Here is a 27,073-nt window from a genome sequence, read left to right as displayed (position 1 = left end):
GCTGTTCTCTGCAACTTTTTCGGGCCCTACTAATGTTTCCTTTGTCTCTCTATTCTCTCGTACTTTCTCTCTCATCCTCGTCGGTCGAATATTTTGTTATTTAAATTGAAAATTTTCGCTGTGGCTTTCTTTGGATTGAAACCAGAGTTATTGGCCTTGGATCTGGTTTCTGGGAACTGAATGTGGGCTGAATTTTTTGTGATCCTGGTGTAATCGATTGGTTTCGGAAGAATTAGGGTTTATCAGAGATGGGTTCGAGAGAACAGAAGCCAGGAGGTGGTTTTTTCGCCTCAATCATGTCCAGTGTGTCGAATTTTGGCAGCGCAATGCATAAATCGGTTAATGGGTATGTGCACCGGCTCTCTCTGCTTCTCTCTCCCTATTTTTATGTGTATGGATTTATTGTGTATTTGTGTTAGTCGTTCTAGCGGTTGTTCAGATCAAGGGCTTCTTTTGTTGCTATTATTTATTAGTCATGGGGTATGAAATGCTTGTATGTGTTTTTATTCTTTTTTTTTCTGATGGATTTGATGTAAATGGAGTTAGATATATGCCAATTAGTCGAGACACTCTACATAAAATATTATAATGTTCCTTTTTGTTTATGTCTCTGGTTATAGATGAAGTTAAGTGTTTCTCATGGATCATTATATGTTTCCTTGTGTCATTTGTTATTCATTTAGCTGATTTAATGTGATACAAGAAGCTGATTTGAATTTGTCCACAAACGATGAACGTGTCAATTCTAATAAATTTGATGGGTAAACAATATTGAAAGAAAGAAAAATGATGCGTAGACCCTTTTAGTAGTTTACTTAGTGTTTTTTTTTTTTTTTTTGAGAAAAGTTGTTTACTTAGTTTTCCTGACAAGTTTCTTGTAACATAACCTGTTGAAATTGGACCTTATTGAAGGGCGGCACTCGAGCACACAAATATACGTGTATGTATGTGTGCATCTTTATATTAATTTTTGGGTACATTTTATGCATATATATATATATATATATATATTTACATATATATATATATATTTACATATATATATATATATTTACATATATATATATATATATTTATTTATATACATATATACATGATATATCTGTGTGCATATGTAGAAACACACATGCATAGACAAATACATGAACACCCATTATGTGCATTGTATAGAATCTATGGATGTGTATATGCTTATGTTTACAGGATATTGGCTGTTCACATGGACAGGAACATATATGAACATGCATTATGTATGTTTCTATAGATGTCTATGTGCTCTTTTTTATGAGAAATTGCTTGTTCCTTTAAGATGCTGTGACAGGTTGTATTAATTTTTCCAAGGCTTACCTGATTGTATTGCTTTATAGCACACAAAAACACACTTGTTAATTTGATGAAGGCCTCTCTCTCTCTCTCTCTCTCTCACACACACACACACACACACATGGACCCATATGCTCTGTCTACATGTAAGAAGAAGAAAATGACCCCCAAGTGTTCGAGTGAGGGCTCTCTCTCTCTCTCTCTGCATATAAGAAGAAGAAAAAGAAGAACTTGTCCTAGTGTTCGAGACATCTCTCACACATACAGACACCTATGCTCTATTTGTCTCACTCTACATATAAGATATGAAAAAAATGTCCTTTAAGTTTTTCATGTAAGGCCTCACAAATATGCACACACACACAAATTACACACACACACACACCCACCCACCCCGACACCTTAGGGGCGCCCGGGTATCTGGGCCCCATCCTCTGACACCATAGGGCTGCCCAGGTATCTGGGCGCCCAGCCTCTGCCTTTTTGAACATTGATAAGAATATAAGAAGTAGAGAGTCTAGAGACCATAAAAGTAAATCTGAGAAATAGAGAACTCATTTTTCTTAAGTTTTGCTTTACTGTCTCTTTGATAATCCTTCATATTTTTGAAACCAAAACATATCCATTCAGACTGAACTCTGTACCTTTATAGTGTGGACTATAACCCAATTCTGTAGGTTTATGTGACACAGGATGAACTGTACTAGATTACAGATTTTTCTTTGAGGGCTTTGCCAGTTTGTTGCTATGGAGAGGAAACATGAAGGTGCCTCCCTTACTGAAAAGAAAAAGAAAAGAGATGATCCCTAAGGTTTGGTTTGGGTCATGCATTGCACAGATGACATACCCATATGAGTCACACCCTTCTTGCATTATACCTGATTCACTATGGGTACTGCCTAAATAATCTTCTTTTCGAATTGATTTACTTGTATGGCTTGATGAAGAGAAAAAAGACTGGCTTGTATGGCTTGATGGAAAATAAAGAAGAAAAATATTTACTTGTATGGCTTGGTTTCTCTCCCTATCTCTCAAGTGCATTTGCATTGCACTGTTTGAGTACCAGTCAATTGCTACCTGTCTGTTTGGTGGGACACCATATATACTTATTTGTTTCCCAAATGGGAGCATATATTGTTTTTCTTTTCTTGTATCGGGGAAGAAACCAGTTCTCATGACTTATGCATATGAATGAGGTACTTTGATTGGCTTATTCTTATGGATTCATTAATGAGGTTCAAATATTCCTCTGTCTTCTCTCAGTTTGACCTTTAAGATTGTTTCATTGACAAGAACATGAGTGATGGTCAGGGATCATTTTATTCAAATTTCTTGCCAAAAAATACTAAGATGACTTTTAATGATCACATGATCACAATGACTTAATTGTTTTGGTTTTTTTTTTTTCCTGTTATTCGTTGTTTCCTTGGTTAATAGGTTAATTTAGTTCTGCCCATTCTGACATAATTTTGGAACCTGGAAGTTAGGATTATAAATTTTGTATGTTAAGATATTTGTCTAGAGTCATCCTTCATATTGTTGCTTGAGAAATCGACGATAGGTTTCTGGAATTTTGTTTTTCATGAATTATCATTTTTTTCTCTGCCAGATTGTTAGGGTATGAAGGACTAGAAGTTATAAATCCTGAAGGAGGAACAGAAGATGCAGAAGCAGAAGCTCAAAGGGGGAGATGGAAACAAGAGGTTCTTATTTTTTCTTTAAATTGATTACTAAACTAGTTGATATTGTTCATATTAGCATCATCTTATTTTTCTTCATTGTCAAGACTCATGACATGCTTCGGTTTTTTGTGGCATGTCAAATCGATAAGTGGATGATGCGCACAATTCACATAGAACTTTACATCATCTTGTGTAAGCTAATCGCACATCTATTAAATGAAACTACTTACAAAAAAAAAAGTAAAAAAAGGGATTAATCAAAGAGTTGTAATACGAATATATAGAGAAAGAAAGCAAATTCTTAAACCCCTTCATAATTCGTTATTGTATTCTTTGTCATCTCCCCGTCTGTGCCAAAGTGAGAAAGCTCTAACCACCTACACAAAAAAGCTGAAGAAAAAATCATGAAAACTGAAATCGATATAAATGTGAAGCAAATTTTTATTAAGTGGGAATCGTTATTGTATTCTGTTGGTTAATGCCTCTGAAACTCAGGAGTAAGGATTTCCAATAATTCATAAGTGAAAAAGGATGGAATTTATTTTCTTAAGAAAAGAGAAAGTAAAACTCGTTCTTCCTAAAAGAAGTCCTAGAACTTTGTGGAAGTTCCCCCAAAGAAGATAAAGATCTGATGATTAAGAGGTAAGAGGTGAGGTGATTTGGGAGATATGTGTGATTTGGGTTTCAAATATGAGGGGGTTTCCTTGCGTTGGGTTTCAAAGAAGAAACCTGAACAATTTTTAAGAGGTAAGAAACTGGAAAATAAAAAATGCAGGAATTACCTCAGACTTGCCCAAGTCTCCTCAACCCATGTATGAGTGACTTGCCAAGTTTACATTAGTGTCCACTTGATGCTGAACTGAGTTGAATCTGCTCTTGGTAGGGTTTGATCCCTCAAGTCCTAAAAATATTGTGATGCATGAAATACTTACATAGTCATATATGTATATCATTCAAGGTGTTCAGGCATGCAATAACCGTATACCTCTTTTCATCTGTTATTTTGTCTTTCCGGTTGATTTGTTTATGTTTATATCCACTCTTGCTCATAGGATAGAGATGGTTATTGGAAGATGATGCAAAAGTATATCGGATCGGATGTTACATCAATGGTTACACTTCCAGTAATTATTTTTGAACCAATGACAATGATTCAGAAAATGGCAGAGGTTTGTACTCCTGTATTTTTTATTTGATGTCCAGTCACAAAGCTGCCTTTACATCGTTTATTCCATTTCTTTCATTCTTTTTGCTAAGTCTCTCTTCTTGAATTGAATTATGTTTGCCACAGTTGATGGAATACTCTAGCCTATTAGATCTGGCAGATGAGTGTGAGGATCCATACATGCGTTTGGTCTATGCTTGTAAGAGTGCTTCAACTTGGCAAAAAGTTTGCTGTCTATAGTTCTATGCTCACTGGCTATAGTTCTATACTGTTCCGTTTTTGGATACTCTGAAACCCCTTTGTTAATGTTCTCCAGCATCATGGGCAGTTTCTGTGTACTATGCCTATCAGCGAACCTGGAAGCCTTTTAATCCCATCCTTGGGGAGACCTATGAAATGGTGAACCATGGAGGAATAATGTTCATTTCAGAGCAGGTAATTATTCAAATATTTGATTTGTTCTTTATATTTTGTTTTTATTCTTCTGTCCGGGTACTACTGGATATTGAACTATGCAGCTGATAGTTGTTAACTGGTCTTCTCTATTCCAACCATATGAGTATTCTATTGTCATGTGAATTTATGTTTTATTCTATACACTTTAATGTACCATGTGTAAATTTTTATTGCACAGGTGAGTCATCATCCTCCAATGAGCGCGGGGCATGCTGAAAATGAACATTTTACATATGATGTAACATCTAAGTTAAAGACCAAATTTTTGGGCAACTCGGTCGATGTTTATCCTGTTGGAAGGTATTCCTTGTATTTCTGCCATTCTGGGCAAGGAGTACTCTGCTTTCATATTTCAAATTATGTCATATATCTCAAAGAGATTGAGCGGCAATTAGAAGCTTGTTGTGTTTTTATGTTTTATCAACATCTGGTTTTTCTTTTTGAAATAAAACAGATTTTATATGGTCCAGATGGTATAGTCTTTTCTTAGCCTTACTAGTGTTTACATAATTTCAATTTATTTTGGATCTTGTAAAATTATAGCTGTGGTTTTCTTGGGTTTAGAAATGCATACCCTGTTTATATATGTTATCTGGTATTTGTTGTTTTCTTGTCATGGTTGGGAGGAAAAGGGGATGGGAATATGTTCCTTCTTCTAGATCGGGAAAGTCTTATTTGCTTGTGTAGTTATATATTGTTGAAAGAGAGCTATCTTGAACTCTTTGCTTTAGACATTTGTTCTGCATGCTGCCCTCCATTCTGATTAGTAGATCATGACTAACTAAATTAAATTGTACTTGATGAAATACCCTTCCCCATGCACTGTTATTTATTGTCAGTCGCAACTAATAAGGTTTGGGAGTGAGCTGTCTATAATATTTTGGTCAAGTATCTCATGTTGAATAGGAAAGACAAGTAATCTGTTAGATGCTGATTCTCTTGAACAGAAGAATTTAAAGTACGTTGTTTATTTTTCGTGATGTTGTAGTGAAAATGTGTAGTTTTATTTAAACTTTGGTGGATGCTATCCCTATAGTTTCTCGCAAACTTCGACTGGATGCAATCCCGACTTTGTGATGATATTTAAGCCTACATGCTATGTTATGGGAATGTATGGTTGACTTCATTAATAATTCAATACATCTGTTTATGGACTTCTCTGTAGGCCTGAAAATTTCGTTTACACTGATATCATCTTTGACTTGATCTATGGCTTAGACCATGAGAATCATTGTCAATTGAGCTATTGGTCAAAGTATTTGAATGTTTATGAATTTTATAGTATTTATTGAATGTGGAGTACCTTCCTTCTTTCGTGCCGTGTATCATTCAAGGGTAATACCCAAGTAAATATTTTTTAAGTTTAATTACCATTTCTTGTAACAAATTATGGTCATTAGTCAGAATAGATTATATCAAGCCCAAGGACTATATAAATTTTATTTTTTGACTTCTCCCTTTCTCTTTTTTCCATTTATTGGTGGTGAATGTGGAACTTCTATAATCTTCAGAAATTTGACCTTGTAATTTGCTAGGAATATGCAAGTGAATAAACTAGAAAATTTGATCCAGATTCGGATTAGATGTTAGATTGGTATTCCATTATATTTCAAATTAGAAAATTTGATCCAGATTTGGATTAGATGTTCGATTGGTATTCCATTATGTTTCAAATTAGAAAATTTGATCCAGATTCGGATTAGATGTTAGATTGGTATTCTATTATATTCTATTACATTCTCAAAAAACTAGCTGAAATATCAAAGGGTCTTGGATTGGAACTTTGGAGGTTAATTTTGATGGCAGGATCGTGAGGAAAAAAGTGAAGTTGCTAGCTCCCAAAAATTTGTTTTTGACAGTGGGGCATTCTGAGAAAGTTTTTTAGTGAAGGGGGGAACTCGTGTGTGTTGAAAAAGCATGCGCATTTGATCTGGCTTTCCTATATGCAGAATGCAGCATTGCTGCCCAGCCTGGTTCTTTGTTCTACCCATTGTTTTAAAATGCGGCTGCATAATGCTCTATGCGCCTCAAAGTGGCATAGGAGCGAATTCCACTGCATATGCGGCCGCATAGCTTGTGGGCCAAAATAGTGCCCATGAGCATGGGTACTTTTGTCACACCCCACCCCCCCCCCCCCACAAATAAAGAAAAGAAAAAAAGAACACAAAAGAAGCCACCAGAAATGTGGCTGTTTTTGGATCAGACGAAGAGGGAAAAAAATTGGTAGAAATGTTTTTCAGAAAAAAATTGTCGATTTTCTCTAGGTTTTGGTTGGTTGGGTTGTCGATTTGGGATTAGCTTGGGCGTTGTTTTGAAAAAGTTTGATAATGTGATGTTTTCTAAGGGCTAATGTCTTCTATAAAGTTAGTTTCAAGTTTCTACTTTCTACATTTGATTTCTAATTTCTTCTATCAGGGGATTTAGAGTCTCCAACAGTTGATAATATTGGAGTTAACGAATAAATTAGATATCTACTATCACATAAATCACCTCCATATTTTTTCCTGCATTAACTTATTTTTTGAGATTTTTTGGAATTTTTTATATTTATTGTGCATTAACTTATTTTTTGAGATTTTTTGGAATTTTTTATATTTATTGGCCGCATCAAGGTGATGCACCTGCATCTGGACCTCATCGGTCCCCCGATCGCATCGGGATCGCGTTCCCCATTTTAAGACATTGGTTCTACCTAATGTTTACTATGCTCCAAAACTCCATCCTATAGACCTGGCATCCACTATTTTGGTTATCTTCTTTAACGTTCTAAGATCCTGCCCATGTGGGATACTTTGGCATTCTAGTTGTGAGGCCTTGAGTTGCATTGGTCTGCATCCAATTTTTTGTTAGTTTTATTTGCAACTAGGAGAAGTGCTAGCCACATATGTTCAGAGCTTTACTGATGGTTATTTGAGGGCAAGATTGTGTATAGAAAGAACCATTCAAAGGCTAATGGGAAGTTTTACTGAGAATTCAAGTAATCCAACTATTTTTTGTAGGCGATTGATGCAAGATTTTTTTTGCACATACATATTATTCTGCTTGTGATTCTCTAATTCTTTTTCTTGTTGCCTGAGGTTCATAAATATGCTTTTCTTTTGATATTCTTCTTAGATCATTCATATTGGGAAGAATTTTCTTGTCCTAGGAACAAATATTTTCTCTTTGAATTTGCACAGGTTTCCATATTTTAGGTGTCCAGTTAAATCACATAGAAATAATATTATGTATTATGCTAATACTTCTATAGGTGCTTTGATAACATAGTTTGGTGATCTTATGCTACCTTCTTAGTTATAATGTGCTTATTAAACATACCATCCAACATATGTTCTTCTTGTTCTCTCTATCTTACTTTTTTTAATCAAGATTGAGAACATTTTTTTTTTTTTTGATAATAATCAAGATTGAGAACATATTATATATGGATTTATATTGAATGGTAGGATCTTGAATCTCTCATGTCATACTTACAAGAGTGGGTCATGTTACCTAATGTTGTTGCAAATAATTATTAGCCAAAGGTTGTCTTATTCTACTAATCTTATGAGTGCCCAAGTTGCATAGGCTTTACTACAAAAGTTGGAACACCGAGCTCCATTTTATACATGGGAATATGTACTTATGTGTGGTTCCAAGTTTAAAGTTTTAACCAATGTGGGATTAAACCCACATACATTATAACCACACAAACATAATAAATAACTAATAAACTTAGTAAAATTATTAATGATATTATCTGGGATCTTCTCCATTGCAATCTGTCAAGGATGGTATATCCTTGAGGGTGACATATATTTGTATTATAAGTTTCTTTATGATTTAGCACATTGATTACTATGATTGCTGGTTTGTATTTGTTCTGTCTGGTTGGTATGGCACATTCAACCATAATGATCAAGAAAAGAAAATGAAGAAGGAAGCGTATGTTCCCTTTCATGGAGACAATATAGAGCAAGGGTTCATACATGATGTTTTGTTTAACCATATCAAATCATATATCTAACTATGATCTCTTGAACTATCAACAAAAATTCTCCTTTGTCTCATGCCTAGGGAATTCATTTAAATCATATTTATTGGATCATTAGCGTGCGGAAACAAAGGAGACTAGTATTATACAAAATGCACATTGCTGCTTATGCCATATTCTTTCTTTCCTTCTACGCAGAACACGTGTAAAACTAAAGAAGGCTGGTATTGTTCTAGATTTGGTGCCTCCTCCCACAAAAGTCAATAACCTCATTTTTGGACGCACTTGGGTTGACTCACCAGGGGAGATGGTCATGACAAATATGACCACCGGTGACAAAGTTGTCCTTTACTTTCAACCATGTGGCTGGTTTGGGTAACTCCTTATCAGAATTGCTTGCTTTTCAGATTTCCTTGGACTACAATACTTGCTTTCTTTTCTTTTGGATGAATCAGTTGGGTTAGACTGTTGCTACCCTGTAAAAAAATATATCTTTTTTGAGCAGATACAGAACCCTCTTTAATTTCCCATGCTTTGAAAAATCAATCAGAGTATTTATAACACATACAAGGTTTGCCATAAATTTTATCAAGGGAAATGTATCACACTAGCTTGTTATGTGGGATGATTTTGGTTTTTGCTGCATATATCTCCTTGCTTTGCCATTTGGTAATTGCAATGGATCTTGTGGAAGTCAATTATTCAACACAAGACTTCTGATTTTGTTGTTTTTCCTTACGGTGATAGTTTCATGAATTGTAAAACAATACAAAGAAACAAACCTGATGAAGGAAAAAGCAAAATCCTATGTAGGAAGACATACTTGTATGACTACCACCTCTTGTTTATGGAAATACGCTCAGTTCGAAACAATGATTCAAAACGCACCGATCTGGATTGAGAATTGCCGATTTGGATTGGGAATCATTGCAAAATGAAGCGGTTCCTGGAGAGTATCGGGAACCAGTCTAACTTAGTGGTGGATTGCCGGTTCTAGGCGATCTTGTTAGGGAGCCAGGCCATCTGGATCTGCCTGATCCCCTGGTTCCCACATATTACCTCGTATGATAAATTATTTCCTTTTTTTTAATGGACCGATTCTCACACCAAAGAATTGATCAGATCACTGGTTCGCTGTATCAGTTTCCCAGATGACTTGCTCGCGCAGCCTATAAACACTGGTTCAAAACTTTCAATTATATTTTGATAATTAGAAATTTATTTCTTTTCTATTTCCAGAATCCTTCGTTTACAATATTATTATTATGTTTTTGATGAAGATAAAACTGGTAGATTTACAATTTTAGATGTCATGAGAATCCATATAAATATTATGTTTCCTGCTACTAACGATGAAACAAAATATTCATGCTACATGCCTATGATATGGTCTTATGAGCATATAACTTGTGAAGTGCTCTATTGTGGAGGGCTTGAGCACAAAAGTTGGAGAGAAATGAGAAGCACTTGAGCAATCAAGCACCCATAGAGTAGTTGAGTGAGAATTAGAGGTCACGAGGAATATGGGGGAAGAGGCAAGGGATGGGGGAGTTAGATTGGATGATCATTATTTATTTAGAGTGTTGTCTGTTGAGGAAATAAATATATTTAACAGGACAGGATTACAGTGAGGAACTTTTAGGACACATGTATTGAGTTGAGGAAGCGAAAACTCTTTCTATCCCTAAATTAATGTGGGTGTCTCCATTCTTATCGGCTTGTTTTTGTACACATCAGAACGAAATGAAACACTTGTTGATAGGTTTATAATGGTCTAGTATCCCCTTTGGTATTCCTAGCTGTCACAGTGTGGATGAATCATGTTAAGCCTTCTGAACGGTGTTAAGGGATTAATGTCTATGACTAAAGGTTCAAAGGAGGCAGATCTCGTCCATAAACCACAGCCTGTGCAGTAGATCCCAAACCTTTTTCACTGAAGATCTATCAAAAAATGGTCAATGCAAATAAAAATTAAGAAAATGACACCACATAATTGATTGGAATACCAAAAAAGTTCTATATCATTTTTACTTTTTCCATTTTCTGTCCAAAAAATATTCAGATCTGAAACTGTGACATGTAAAGAGGAGGAGGTTGAGCCTCTTTGTGTGTGTGTGTGTTGGGGGCAGGGGTTTGGTTAAGGGATTGTATATAAGACCTGTTTGCATTTATCCTCACTCCACATGTGAAATCCGACAGTTTGGGGTGTGTCACAAAGTCAAATATGGACTTTTGAGACTGGTCAATGGAATGCCCCTAGCTATCCAATTTTAGTTCTAACGGCTAAGGGTTATGGTGACCTCCTTGTGACAAAGCTCAATGGCCTTATTGTGAACTTTCCCTTTGGTTAACAACTTATTTGGTTCGGAGTTTATTCGAGGGATTACTTAAATGCCATTTGATAGCTTCATGAGGACTCCTTAGCTCTGTGGAGATTGCCTACAATATCTTTGGAAGTCAAGGACAAACTGTTAATTATTGTATTTTGAATATTATTTGTTTCTATAGAGATACTACCTTGATGCCTGTTAGATTCGCAAGTGTGGGTATATTCAAGAATAATACCATGTTGCCATGGGACTATATGCAACCCTATTTTGCATTGTTTGTGTATGAATAGTTCTAATGGTCTTTTTGTTTATCTTTTCGTTTATTTATTTATTTTGGGTAGATCTGTCGGGAAAGGGTCCCTTAGTTGTTTTAGAAATAGAACTCAATACGTCATGTTGTGGCTTCTACAACCCTAACCACCTATGCTTTGAGTCCATTTATTTATATAGAAAGATGGCTTGGCAACATAAGCAAAAAGAAAGCAAGCTTAAAGCTTGCAGAACAGTGAACTTGTTGACCACGGTGATATGATCTACGGTTGTGAAAATGGTTTTTGATAGTAAACAAAGTGCTTACCACGGCAAAAAAGCTTGCTGCAGTGAAAATGTTCTCCTTTATCCTGTATAATATTAAAGGCTTACGAATTCAGTAAAAAGGTCAATGTTCCTCAAAATTTGGTTAAAGAGGTTCAGAGAGACCAAAAGTTGGGGATTTGGAGTCACTAGAGAATTCATTTTTTTGATGTGTTAAATGCTTTAGACTCGGTAAAATTCTGAGGTACAATCGGTCTTGACGCTCGAGGATACAACTGGGTCAATTTTACTGTTTATGAGTCTCTAAGTTGCATGCACAAGTGACCTGCTTAAAACTATTGCCAAAATACTTATCATCATCATCGTCAAAGCCTTTTCCCAACTAATTGGGGTCGGCTACTTGAATCCTGGTCTTCCATTTAAGGTTCATGATAACTTTTTTTGTAAAGTTTTATGTTGGTTGCCTACCTAACACAACCCAATGGCTTTACCTGGGCATGGGACGGGTTAAGGGAAAGTTTAAGGTCCTCACCCTTCCTAGACCAAAACTATTGCCAAAATATTAATATGTTTCCCAATTAGTACTAATAGCAACAAACAACTATTTGGAAACAAAATTCCAAATTAACAACAAATATCTCTCTCAATGCAAATGCCTTCCGATTGGTAATAACATCTGAAAGACTTCGATTGAGTATGCATGAATATATTTTTTTGTATCTCTCAATGGATGATACAAGAAAAGTCCCAGAAAATTGTATCGATCTGTGGATGATATAAGAAAGAATATTAAAAAATTCTTGCACCGATGATCATAAAATAGAGACTACTATGATACTTTCATCTCCTGCGAGTGAAATTCGCTTAAACAGAGAGAGCAGAAGGTGTTTTCTTCTAATCACGAGGAAAAATGCTTCTATGTTCATGGACTAAACATCGTAATATGTATAACATCACAGTAATAAAAGGCATGAGGCTTAGAGATAGAAAATCTTATTCAGAGAGAGAGAGAGAGAGAGAGAGAGAGAGAGAGAGAGAGAGAGAGAGAGAGGGGAAACATAATAGTTTGCTGAATAGAGCATGATGATGTATTTATACGGAAATGATGAGGGTAACACCTCATGCAATGCATGGCATAAAATAAACTCATCATATGACAAAATAAAATCCGTACATTCATGCATAACATAAAAAGAAGACCTCCATGTCAAAAGTGAGAGGTTAGAGTAAGAAAGAATCGTTTATGGTTCTCGTTCCCAATTGGATTATGTGACAAGACTTGAAATAGACTTTGTTGTGGGTAAATTGGTTAGATATACCGATAACCCAGGTCAAGAGCATTGGAATGCAGCCTATACGGTCTTGAGACATTTCAAAGGAACCATAGACTTATGACCTACAGTATGTGGACGACCCCACTTTTTAAAAAGAATATTACTATGCAAACTGGATTACGGATTCTAAAGAATCCATGACTACTAGCAGATGAATCTCCACTTATAGTGGGGGTGTATTGCTTGGGATTCCAAGAGTCATACCAAATTCTCTAGATCCACAAAGGAATATGAGATAATTGCCTTGGAACGCGCTAGCGAAGAGGATGAGTGGCCATAGGTAGGGTTCCCATCACCCTGTGGCATATATTATATGGCCCTCAATGCCATCCCTCTATCTGTCTTCCAGACTTGTCCCTTGAAAGGGCTTTTATTGATGGATTTGCCAAGTTGTAGTTTGAACGTACATGGAGCACTAATATGACTCCATCTTCAAGCAAAAGTGTCGACTATTGATACAATAGACATGGGCTCCTAAAGAAGTGGTTCATCTACCATAAAGTTCCTTATCACTCTCTCTCTATCACTAAGATTTTCTATCTCTAAACTTTATGCTTTTTGCTATTGTGGTGCCGTACATGGTAATGGATGGCCACTCCATGAATACAAAAGCATTATAATGGTCTTAGGTGCTTTATGGTGTGCGTTTTTCCTCGTGATTAAAAAAAGAAAAATTCCTTTTGCGCTCTTTGTTTATGTGATTTATCTAGCATGAGATGAAAGCAATTTTATGATCATTAATGCAGGAATTTTTTAGGATTCTTTCTTGTATCATCCATTGGATACAATGTTCTGAATCTTTTCATGTTGTATCATCCATTGGATACAATTTTCTAGATCTTTTCGTGTATCATTCATGAATAAATACAAGTAAATTTATTTATGCATCTCATACCCAATCAAAGTCTTTCATTTGTTATTACCGATTGGAAGGAATTTTCAGTGAGAGAGATATTTGTTGTTATTTTAGAATTTTATTTCCATCGATGTTTATTGGCATTATTACTAATTGAGAAACATATCAGTATTTTGGTTGTGGTTGTCAGGAGTTTGTTGAGTGTGTAACTCAAAGACCTAGTTACAGTAAAATTGATTTGACTATCTTGGGGTGTACTAACTGGGACTGATTGCAACTCAGAATTTTACCAATTCTAGAGAGTTTAACATTTCAAAGAAAATGAATTCTCTCATGCTTTCAGATCCTTGACTCTTGGTCTAATTGAACTTCTTTGACCAAAATTTGAGGTCCATTGACCTTTTTACCAAATTTGTGAGCATTTTTGTTGTGGTGATCCTTTTTGCTGTAGTAAGCACTTTTTCACGATGGAAAACCTTTTTCAGAGGGGTAGATCTTATCACCGTAGTGAACAAGTTCACTGGCATGTTCTACAAGCTTTAAGCTTGCTTTCTTTTTGCTTATGTGGCCAAGCCACCTTTTATATAAACAAAATTACCAACAATTTTAAAAAGAAGGAACATACTCAAGGTATAGGTGGTTAGGGTGGTGGGTGCTACAACATGATGTCTTGAGTTCTGTTCCTACCCTGAGTAGCGGATCTTTTTCCCACGGATCTACCCGAAAAAAAAGAAGAAGAAAGAAAACTTGAAGAAAACGAAATATAGAGCATTCACTTTCTTCATCATTTAAGAGTAGGGATGGTTTGCTCTCTTTGGAGAGTTTGACATTTACAAAAATCAGCAAAAGATCATATATTATGATTTATCACCGATGGAAAAATATGTGATTTGAATGGCAGTTATAATATGGAATAGTAGTTAATGAGCCAGGATGTGATCTTGCTGAAAATCAATTGGAATTCACGGTAAACTAGATTGGTCAGATAATTTATTTCTGTTTCTGGAATTAAGTTTCATAGACAGTTTTGATGAACTTTAATGCGTGCATAATTTTTCTTTGTAGTTTACATGGTAGTTGCTGGATAGTATTGTTTTCTTAGCTGAAGTTGTTTTTGCAGAGCTGGTCGATATGAAGTTGATGGATATGTCTATAATGCAGAGGAGGAGCCAAAAATTCTGATAACTGGCAAATGGAATGAGGCAATGCATTATCAGCCCTGTGATTTGGAAGGAGAGCCACTTCCTGAAACTGAACTTAAAGAGGTCAATATTGATTTCCTTCTAACTCAACCTTTTGAATCCTTGCTTTTCTTTTGCTGCAGTTTTTGCTCGTACAAAGTACTTGTATGCTAAATTGGTCAATTTTTTCCATGCAATATGTAGAGCATGAGAAAATATTTGATGCCTTTAGTCTAAATGAAGTTATGAACACATCTTGTTGCTTTTTATATTTAGTCTGCACAATATGACTTCTATAGTGTTTGTGTTAGTGCTGTCTTAGTATCACTATGTCCAATATGCGGACGACACTCTCGTCTTCTTTGGGGCCTCTGCCCAGGAAGTTGACTCCCTCCAACTTCTCCTCAAATGCTTTGAGTTTGCTACTGGTTTTAAAGTCAATATGGCCAAATCCAAGATGATTGGGGTGTCCGTAGACCTCTCACGGTCCAGGAATTTGTGGATAGATGGTGATGCCAAATCGATGCTTTGCCATCCAATTATCTGGGACTGCCTCTCTGTATTGTTAAACCCAAAAAGCGATGGTGGGCCCACATTATCAACAAAGTTGACCGCAAGCTTATGGATGGAAGGGTTGTTACCTCCCTCTGGCAGGCAGTATCACTCTCATTAAATAAACTTTAGCTAACATCCCGGTCTACCAGATGTCGTTGTTTCACATGCTGGCAGCCGTGATCCATTGCCTTGAACAGCTCATGAGAAACTTCCTTTGGTTAGGGGAGAGCGACCAGCAGAGGTATCATCTCATTTCGTGGGCAAAGGTCTGTTTGCCCAAAAGACTTGGCAGCCTCGGCATTTGTTGCCTTAGAAAATACAACATTGCCTTACTCGGCAAGTGGTGGTGGTGACTTGCCATCCAAGATAACCATCTTTGGATACAGGTCTTCCGACACAAATACCACATTCAACACTTTGAATGGGTGCTAAATTGCAGGGTCAACTGTAGATTCTCAGGGGCTTGGAGATTCCTTCTATCTGCGCTCACCATTTTCAAAGCCAATATCTGCCTAAACCCTCGAGAGGGCTGAAGGGTGGGATTCTGGTCGGAACTTTTGATAGGTCACACCCCACTTCAAGATCTCTTTCCATCACTCTTCCTCCTAGCCCACAACCTACTTGCTTCGGTGGCAGATAACTTTGCAATTGCTGGGTCCTCTAGTGTATGGAATCCTATCTTCAGGAGACCACTGACAGAACTCGAATGTGCTGAATTTCTCAACCTCTCCTCCCTCTGTACACTCCATGTTTCTACCTCTCTCCGCGCTGGATCAGATTATATGGTGCCTTCCCCATCTAGCCTTTTCTTGTCCTTTTCTTTTTACTAGTCTCTTACAAACCCCCACTTTTCCCCTCCCCAACCGCCATCGCAGCCAAAGTGTGGTCTTCCATAGCACCAGCCAAGATCCAAGTTTTTAATTGGATAGCACTGTCCGAAAGAGCACTCATGGTGTATCAGCTGCAAAGACAGGGCATGCCAACCCCAACCGTTGTGTTTTATGCACCAATGATGAGGAAAGTAATTCCCACCTCTTAATTCTTTGCCCTTTTGTCGGGATCTTTGGGTGCCCTTCCCAATTGTTCAATTGGCAATGGGTCACTCCAAATCGATCCCCCTTCTATTAGTTCCCTTCACCCCCTCCCGTGGCCCAAACCTTGTGTAATTTTGTAAAAGGCATCTGTGGCAGCCACCCTCCGGGTCATCTAGACAGAGAGGAACAATAGAATCTTCCGCGGTGAGAGAACCTCGTTGGTGAAATTATTTGATAAAATCAAAACTTCGGTCATTTTCTAGGCGACTAATCACAAGTGCTTGAAGGGAGTCCCACATTTGGCCTTTTTTCTCAATTGGCAAGATTTCTCAATTGGCAAGACGTGCTGTTATCTCGCCCAGTGTTTGAAAAATCGGCGATCCAGATCAGGAATCGCCCAAGCCGTCTCGGATCCAAGGAAAAAACGGGATTCGATTGATTTTTAACGCTTAATTCGCATGCTGACGCCACATGATGTCACAGATCGCAATGCCGACATCATAGATTCCATGTTGACGTCACATGATGTCACAGATCGCAAATGTTGACGTCATAGATCGTTGGGTCTGGCGCGTCTGTACCATTTTATTATTAAAAATCTGATGTCAAATGATGTCACACCATATTAAAAAGCTCCTAGATATTCCCACCCACCTTTTGCTTGCGTGGAAGAAGCCTTCACACGTTGGCCCTATTCCCAAACAACTTTTTGGCTATGATGTTGTTGCACTTCACTTTATATGCCTTTTTCGTCCCACATCTCTTCGATGTGGGGCAATTTTCATAGCCCAACCCAAACAATGATGGCATTGAATGAGCATATTGATTAATACTATTAGGTAGGGATGGGTGGGCTCTATGAATAGATTTTTCTCTCTTATATAATGATATCTATAAAATGAAATGGTCAATAATTCTTTTTAAGATTAATTATATTTATTTATTTTTAAGATTTATTCCTTTTTAAGATTAATTATATTTATTTCTTTTTTATAATATACAAACATAAAGTAAATATAATTAATCTTTAATTATATATTATTACAAAAATAAAATTCCATATAATTTACAAAAATTAACATAATTATATGAAATTGTTGTACTATCATCTCATGGGATATTAAAAAAAGCAAAATATAATTCTAATACTGGTTTATTGAACATTAAAAAAAAAAGTAGTTTATGGGATATTTGAAGAGAAAAAAATAACCCAAGCTCATTCCACTTTAGAATTTATTTCAAGTTGCTTCGTCAATTATCTCACATTGCAAATATGAATTTCTTTATTTATTTTCCTAATTTATTAAAATATGATTGCAAATTTATGTTACTAAATTCTATATTTCTATCAACACTAATTATTATACATTAAACTTATTTATTTGTGAGGGTCGTACCCTTGCTTTTTTAATCACGTTTATTATAATATTGTAATTACCAGTGTTTTAAAATGTGTCTGCATCGCCGCATATGCAGCCGGATCATGCGGTATGCGGTGGGAACAACATCTGCACAAACCGCATATGCGGTTTTGAGTTATGCGGCCGCATATGCACCGCATCAGACCGCATCTGGCCGCATCAGAGTTGCATCTGGCCGCATCGTTTTCTGCAAAAAAAAAAAATTCAATTGTGCCCCTAGGGGAGGGGAAAATGTTCTTTTTGACCATAAAAAATTGGGGGAAACAGTTAGGGAGGGTATTAAACCCCCTAAACGATCATTTACAGTCACTTTCATGGCTTTTTTGGGATCAAATCGAGAAAAAAAAAATTTCGGCGGAAATTTTTTTTAATTCAGATCTTGGATTTGGGGATTTTTTGATACTTGGATATTGATTAGAACCTTTTGATTGTTGGTTTGGGGAAGTTTATGTGAATTTGTGACAACAATCGGGGTTTTAGAGGCCATGAAGAAATTTAGCACTAAAATTAGGGATAGTGGATACAAACTTTTCGACAACTTATAATTTTGGAGTTAATCATTAAACTAAAATACCTACTATCACATATATCACCTCCATATTTTTTTCTATGCATTAACCTATTTTTTTAGATTTTTTTGAATTTTTTTACATTTATTGACCGCATCGTCGCGATGCCCCCGCATCTGGACCGCATCGGCCCCCCCACCGCTTTTGGCCGCATCCCGCATCCCGCATTTAAAACTTTGGTAATTAATAGTTATACTAATTACAATGATAATCAAATCTTATATTATATTTATTAATTTATTTACATTATAAATTATGCAATGTATTATTTTTTGTTATAGTTGTAAATTAGATTTTTAAATTAGATGATATTAGAAGATAAATTTCAAATTTATTCTTATTTTTATAGTAAAATAATGATAAAATAATAAAATACAAACCAATAATTCTAATTTCAATATATAATATTGTATTTAGTTAGGTTTTAATAAATGTTTGATGAGAATCTTCATGCAGGAAAAGAACATCTCAATATTCGCATATTGATGCAAAAAAATAAACGTTATTAATGTAGCACCCTTATTTCTTATTAGATTCCTAAAAAACATCATTTATAATGATTTTTAATAAATTTTTTGAATTTTTTTTAAGGTTGAATCTAACCGATTCTCGATCTTAAACACTCAGGGTTTGAAAACTCGCCGAGTCAAGCCGGACTCGCCCGGTTCGACTCGGGAATCGTCTGCTACCAAGCCGCTTTCACGAAAAAATCGGGAAACGCCCGTGTCCAAAGAAATGACGGATCCCTAAAACTCACGCTTTGTTCTTCACAGATCGAAATATTTGTGATCAAAATCGATGATTCTACTACAATTTATTGACTGAAATATTTTAAAAGATTAAAGTAAAGGCTGAAAGATCCGATTAAAAAGTTGAAAACGATGAAAAATGACAAAAATCATGAATCTCGTGAAGAATCGGTATACCCGTGCCGGTTCCATTGAAATACGGGGAAACACCTGTGTCTAGAGAGAACCGGGCGATTCCCAACAATAAATTGCCGATTTACAACAGTGAAACACGGGTGAACAGTATTCATCAAGGGAATCATTGATTTTTGTCATTTTTTGATAATGTTTTTGCTTTTTCAGCTTTGTAATCAAATCTTTCAGCTTTTTCTTTAAGATTTTCAGCCTTTTCAGTTGATAAATTGTAGTTTAAATCAATAATTTTGACCACAAATCTGTGAAGAACAAGGCGTAAGTGTTAGGGTTCCGCCATTTCTCTGATTTTTCACACAATTAGGTATCATTTTTTGTAAAATCTGAGGGTTATTGATCTTAAGAGTGTTATTTAGAAGTTCTTATTCATAATTTGCGAGTATTTTGGTCCATTACATCTCAGATTTGGATTTAAAGCCACAGGTGTAGAAAAACAGGTAAGAACTGCCTTTTTTTTTTCCGCCATTCAATCCATTTTAGTCAATTGTTTGCAAATAATGTGTTAATATTATAGGGTGTTGATTCCTTATAGTGTTATTTATCATAACATATATTCAATTTGATGAAATTTATTCGATTTGAGGCGGATTTTCGAGTTGGAATGATTGATGTCAGGTGGGTCTGTAAAGAACTGCGTTTTTTTTTTTTTTTCCTTCATTCAATCGATTTTAGCCAATTTTTTGCAAATAATGTGTTAATATTATAGGGTTTTGATTCCTTATAGTGTTATTTATCATGAAATGTATTCAATTAGATCTAATTTGTTCGATTTGAGGTGGATTTTCGAGTTCAAATGACTGATGTCAGTTTTTTTTCTGCGTTTTTTTTTTTTTCCACCATTCTTTGAATTACAGATGAAATAGATCACTATATCACTATTTTGTATGAAATAAGATGTAAATATTTTGTATGAAATAAGAGGTAAATTAGTCTTGTGTGTGTTATTTATCATAAAATGTATTCAATTAGATTAATTTGTTCGATATGAGGTGGATTTTCGAGTTCAAATGACTGATGTCAGTTTTTTTTTTGCAGTTTTTTTTTTTTCCGCCATTCTTTGAATTACAGATGAAATAGATCACTATTTTGTATGAAATAAGAGGGAAATTAGTTGTGATTGTGTTATTCATCAGAAATTGTACATATTTTGTGTTGATTTTGGCAGATTTGTAGTGGATTTTCGATTTTGAGTCACGGTTTTGTGAAGAACAGTTAGGTTTTTTTTTTTTCTGCCAAACTACAAATATGATACGAATTAAAGTACTATTATGAATTATTTTAGAGGGTTTTTAAGGTAATACTGTAATTCAATTAATTTTGGGTGTAATTTGTCTGATTAAGCAATTTTTATTGCTCGATTTCAGATGAAGAGGAGTTGTGGCTGCGTTTTTTGATTTGTTTTTTGATTATCTATTTTTTTGAAAAATTGTGATTTTCTAAAAAATTGTAAAAATCGCGACCAGGTTTTGATTATCATGAGGAATTAAACTGTAATTTTAATTTTTATTGTTAAATTTGTGGTGCAAAAAATTGCGTGTTGATAGATTATTGATGCAAAAATATACATCTTAAATTTTTAATGCAAAAATTTATTTTTTAATTTTAATGCATAAACTGTATGTATATGATTGATAAATATTTTATCATTATATTATCTTGAATGACTATATCATTGTAAATATTATTTATGGCATGTGTTATATTCTTGGTATTTACTGTATGAATATCATTGTAAAAAAATTGTGGCATGTATGATAATTTTATTATCTTGCATTTTTCAATTTTATTATGAAATTTTTAATGCCAAAAAATGTATGTTGATACATCAATTGTATATGTATTCTTGACAATTGAGTTGTAGGCATGTTTGGGGCTTGCCTTTTTTATTATGTTATCTTGCATTTTTGTAATTGAGATGTACGACTATTTGTGATCATTTTAATTGAGTTGGGATTGTGCCCACTATATCATTGTAAATATTATTTGTGGCGTTGTGAATGACTATATCATTGTAAATATTTTTTGTGCCAAATGTACGTGTAGTGACATTATGGATGACTATATTATTGTAATTCTTTTTCTTGATTCTAAGTGTGACTTATACGGACTCTTTTTATTTATAATGTTGCATAAATATATATTTTTTCCCAGTAGGAACTAATTCATGCTTGTCAAAATGAAGATTTGTGACGAGTCCATATGTACTGACATTGTGAATTACTATACCATTGTAAATATATTTTTTATTGATACTATATCATTGTAAATTTTTTGTTCTATATGTAGTGGCTGATATAGATTATTTTTATCTATAATGTTGCATAAATAAATTATTTTTGCCAGTAGGAGCTAAAGTATTTTTTCCAGTAGAAGTATTTTGTATTAACAACAAAGATAACTTCATGAACTACCCTAAATATTATCGCTACACTTGGTGATTATTTTTCATGTTGAATTGTCAGGTTAATTTTTAACCATTTACATATTAAAACAGTTGAACCATGGCAAGATCTAGGGAAGACCCAGCATGGCAACATGGGGTCAGACTTGATCCAACAAAAAAGACAATTATTTGTAATTACTGCCAAAAAGTGATAAGTAGTGGGGTACATAGGTTTAAACGACACTTGGCAGATGTTTCTGCGTGCAATAGCGTCCCTAATAATGTAAGAAAGCAGATGGCGGCCTTTCTCAAGGCTACCAAAGGTAAAAAAATTGCAAAGCAGAGGATGGATGAGGAGATAGCTGGTTTATATACGCCATCGAGTGGGAATGGTCCAAAAGAGCAATATAATAATGACTTGGAGATGGTCACAAGAATGAGTTTACAAGAAACGTACCAGAGGGAAAACGAGTTTAGAATGCCTGGTGGTTATGACATGGGCATGCATGGTGGGCCTAGCTCAGGCATGCCTGGCGGGCCCAGTTCGAGCATGATGGCGAGCCCAGTTCGAATATGTATGGAGGGGTTGGTGGCAATATGTATAAAGAGGAATCAGACATTGAAGAAATTGTTCCTGGCTTATCTAGGAGTGCCAGTATTGCAGGTCATGGTCGTATAGACCCATTTCTCTCAAAGCCTAAGTCACAACAGACAACCTTCAAAGGCATGGTGAAAGATACGAGGAACATGTTGGGCAGATGTTAGTAAATGGTTCTACGATGAAGGGATCCCCTTTGATGCAGCCAATAGCCCATATTTCCTATCTATGGTCAACGCAATCCAAAGAGTCGGGCCCGGGGTAAAGCCCCCGACTGCATATGAGCTCAGTGGGCCGATCTTGGATGAAGAGGTGGAGGAAGTTAGAACGTGGATTGAAGGATATAAACAAAGTTGGCCAAGAGCAGACATTACTCTCATGAGTGATGGTTGGTTGAATAAAGTTAGCAAAAACGAGTTTCTTAACTTCTTGGCCTATTCACCAAAAGGTACAGCCTTTTTGTCTAGTAAAGACGTATCAGGGATAAAGAATGACGCAAACTTCTTGGTACAACTATATGATCAGATAGTGGAGGAGGTGGAAGATAAGCATGTAGTCCAGTTTATTATGGACAATGCGCGTGTATGTGTTTCTGCGGGCAGCAAGTTGATGGATAAGAGGAAACATCTAGTATGGACCCCGTTTGCTACACACAACATCAAAGGGGTTTTGGTCTCGAAAGACTATTTGACACCTGAACATCCCCGAAAGACTATGGAAGGGGTCAGATATATTATTGCCAGGCTGGAGAGAAGGCATCGAAACTAGGTAGCAGCAATACAAGAGGTAATATTTAATGTTTGGGTAAGAACTTCATTGAGTTGTTATATTTATGAGGAATAATGTACTAAAACGAAATATTTTGTTTTAGCTTGCTATGTATAGGGATGCTATAAGATCTTTCGGAACTAGACTTGCCAAGAATTCTCGAACTAAGATGGATCCAGGTTAACCCCTAATTAATATTTTGTTCATTCATATATTTAATCTTATGAATTGTTCGTGCCTTTACAATGTTGTTTGTATTTTAATCCAGTTGAATGGTAGGAGATACATGGTAGTGATGCACCTCACCTAAAGAGGATAGCAATCAAGGTGCTCTCCCAGACATGTTCTGCTACTGGGTGTGAGCGAACTGGAGTACGATCCAATGGTTGCACACTAGTAGGAGGAATCGACTCGCTTCGTAGAGGCTTCATAAATTGGTCTACGTTCATTACAACTTAAACCTCCGAGAGCGACAAATAAGAAGGAAGCTTGAAGACTACGGGTCGATAGACTTGGACACAATATTTGTCACAGACACAGCAGAACAATGGGTAGTAGAGGAAGAGGAGCCAGTGTTGCATAAGAGAGCGTTCCTTGAGGCTCTCAGTGAGGAAGATCTTGAAGAAGGTGATGAGCAGCATGAAAGAGGAAGCAGCCCGCCAACATATCCACAATTCGTCGGAGATGTCGGTGATATTGCACCTAATGAGGGAGAGTGGGAGGGGGGTCTAAGGGAAAATGAGAGAGATGATGATTATGAGGCCACCCAATCCCAGCTAAATTATTCACGTATCGAGTCCCAACAACAAGAGGGTAGGAACGAGCACAATAGTGTAGGTGAGCATGAAGGATGGACAAGTTTCGAGGATTTTGGATTAGGAGCACAACAAAACACTGACACTCAGGGATTTGGGTATAGTCTGGTTGCCTACTAATTTGGATGATTCGTTTTTAGATCGAGTCAATGAATTGTCACGCGAATTCAATCAATGGCACCAGAGTGACCAAGATGAAGAAAGACGTCGTCTGTCATTTTTTTTTTAGGTCGTATGTTACGAATTCTATATTATATTGTAGTTCATGTATGATGATATACTTAATCCATGATAATTATATGCTTATCCTTTTGTATGATATAAATTAAATGGTAAACAGTAGTTTATGCAGGGAAAGAACATATCAATATTCGCATCATGCAAAAAAATAAAAATTCTTAAATATTTTTATGGATTCCAAAAAACAACATTTTTAATGAATTTTAATAATTTTTTCGAAATTTTTTTAAGGTTTAATCTGACCAATTCGGCCGATTCTCGATCCGGATCGCGGATTCACTGATCCGGATGGGTTTTTGAGGTGCCCAATCCGGGTCATCGATCCGTTTTTTAAACCACTGGCTCTCTCCAACCACACATCTCCTGTGCTGCAGTTTTGAGGCCACCTGAACTTGGCTAACTCAAACTCAATTTCGATGGATTCTCTCTCAGCAACCCAAGCCCCTCGGGCACTGGGGGTCCTAACAAAAACCATGAAGGCCAGATCCTTATCTCTTTTCCAAACATATCAGACAGATGGATTCCAATTTGGCCGAGGGCAATGCTCTGCTTCAAGGGCTCAAACTATTCAATCCCGTTTGGAGCCCATCTCTGATATTGGAGGGAGACTCCAAGAATGTTATTGCATGGGCCTTTGCTCGACATCTTGCTCCTGGATTCTCGCACAGATCTTTGACGAATCCATCAGCTTTGCAGGCATACAGTCATCTCATGGAGGCATACATGTCGGGAGGGCAATGTGGAGGCCTCTGGGCTAGCTAAAGAAAGAGCCCTCACCAACTTAGCCCAGACCCACATCTCTTTGATATTTACGCCTTCTTTTGTCTACACGCATAGTGTACGTCTTTTGGTGGTTTTTGTATAGAGCTCCCACTTCATGGGATGCTTGTTATATGTGTACAGCTCCCGGGTGCCGGGATATAGAGCTCTTGGCCTGTGGGTAGCCATTTTTTGGCAACTTGAAACACTTTCTTTTCCTCAATACAAACGTTTAACATTCTCCAAAAAAAAAAGGGGGTTCATGAGTGGTTTGTACATGAACCAAATGTGAGTTGGGCCCTAGTCCAATAATGCAAGTTATTAATGGGTTAGCATTTCTTCTGTGAAATTTGCCAGAGTCATGCATTGGGATTTGTATGAATTCATCTAGGCAAAACAGCAATAAAGGCTTTCACTGTCATTTATTTATGTGTGCATCATCTATGTATGCATTTACATATTTAGGTTTGGAGTTATTGTATATCTGGGATTTTTTTTCCGGCTTTTCCAGGTGTGGAGAGTCGCTCTTGCTCCAGCAAATGACAAATTCCAATACACACATTTTGCTCACAAAATTAACAGCTTTAACACAGCACCCAAGAATTTGCTAGCCTCAGATTCGCGATTACGACCAGACAGATATGCTCTTGAATTGGGTGATCTAATGAAAGCTGGTTCAGAGAAAAGCAGGTATCCTTAACATTGTTTTAGAGTATTGCTCACTTGGTCATTTGATCGTAACATTGCCCTCACAATCTTTCTTCTAATTCTGAATCTGTAAGTTGCTCATTTGGCATTCTTATCATACAGGGAAAGGGTCGTTGTTTGTACCTAGAAAAGTTATTTTAAATGAGATGTTTCTATGGAGTTTTTGTTCAATATGCTTTACTATATATTACATTTTTATGCTAGTTTCTTATTTTTGGTTGTGTTTCAATTGAAGTTTGGAGGAGAGACAGAGAGCTGAGAAGAGAAACAGGGAGGCCAAAGGCCACCAATTTGTTCCGCGATGGTTCAGTCTTTCCGGTGAGGTTACTCAAACACCTTGGGGTGAGTTAGAAGTGTACGAGTACAATGGCAAGTACACAGAGCACCGAGCTGCCATTGATAGCTCAAGCTGTGACCTAGAAGTTGACCCCAAGTCTATTGAGTTCAATCCATGGCAGTATGGTAACTTGGAGGCACAATGACGTACTCTTTGTCCGCCCTCCCTACCCGTCTTCTCTCTCTCTGGTGCCATGGTTTGTTAAGTTTTCAGTTTTGTTTGTTAAATTTTTGGTGGCTGGAACCGTAGATTGTTGGTTGTGGATCCTTGGGACTTGTTGGGTTTGAGGAAGTTGTGTAGATCGATTTCTGATTGCATATATTTATAATCCCATTCTTAGAAATTTCCTTTTAATTTCATGTGATTAACAGTTTGGTTATTTGCTCTTGCGTTATGGGCATTGTACTCGCCATTGATGTTATGGTCCTAGTTCCTGGCTATCCAGAAGTTGACTGACCAAGGACCGACCCTCCCCCTCTCTCTCTCTCTCTTGAGTCCCATGAAAGTGTAAATGAAGTCAAGCTTTGCAGGTAGGGACAATTTCGCTTACAATTGTGTAGAAACTCTGCAGGTCAAGACATAATTATGGGGTACAACTATAGTAGTAAACTATTAAATAATTAAACTGTAATATTAAATAATTAAGTGAATGGGTATTTGAAAATTATGTACCAAATACAACATTATGTAGCATATTTCAAACTGTAATATTATATAATTAAGTGAATGAGTATTTGAAAATTGTATCCAATAGAACATTATGTAGCAAATTTCAATATCAGAATGAAGAATGATATTCTATAGTAGCTGTTTGTTTGAAACATGTTGCAGCTCCTCCAGCTGTCTGAAACGGACGGTTGATGCGTGCCGTTTCTTCTCTCAAAGTGTGTCAAAATTTGATGGTATAGATTGGACTTTGATGGATAAAAGATTGTTTGCTCAGCTGTTCATTACTTACATTGGGTAGTCAGAGGAGTATCTTGTTTTGAAACAAACGTGTAGTATGGTATGGTTGTCCTTGGAGAGAATCTGATAGACTTGTGTAAGAGTTTGTTGACCACGTCTATGACACACCTACTTCCACTTTGTTCGAACAACTTATTCAGTATTT

At 36.2% G+C, this 27,073-nt stretch overlaps 1 protein-coding gene across 2 annotated transcripts; it reads left to right on the top strand.

Annotated features, from left to right (window-relative positions):
- Nucleotides 1-26,305, top strand: LOC18443028 (oxysterol-binding protein-related protein 3A). Of its 2 annotated transcripts, none has more exons than XM_088857501.1 (10): nucleotides 1-346; nucleotides 2,933-3,026; nucleotides 4,058-4,174; nucleotides 4,297-4,369; nucleotides 4,499-4,605; nucleotides 4,805-4,926; nucleotides 8,798-8,974; nucleotides 14,774-14,918; nucleotides 25,429-25,607; nucleotides 25,861-26,305. In XM_088857501.1, the coding sequence occupies exons 1-10, from the start codon at nucleotides 249-251 to the stop codon at nucleotides 26,105-26,107; spliced, it is 1,359 nt and encodes a 452-aa protein (XP_088713627.1). In that variant the 5' UTR covers nucleotides 1-248; the 3' UTR covers nucleotides 26,108-26,305. The 2 variants fall into 2 exon arrangements, with proteins under 2 accessions (XP_088713627.1, XP_011626579.1); XM_011628277.3 differs by having other exon boundaries at nucleotides 4,487-4,605.
- Nucleotides 26,306-27,073: the final 768 nt, after the last annotated feature.

The sequence above is a fragment of the Amborella trichopoda genome, chromosome 2 (assembly GCF_054954075.1).
Source record: "Amborella trichopoda isolate Santa Cruz 75 chromosome 2, AtrichopodaSantaCruz75HAP2 v2.0, whole genome shotgun sequence".
Taxonomy (NCBI): domain Eukaryota; kingdom Viridiplantae; phylum Streptophyta; class Magnoliopsida; order Amborellales; family Amborellaceae; genus Amborella; species Amborella trichopoda.
This window is presented reverse-complemented; position numbering and strand designations above follow the sequence as displayed.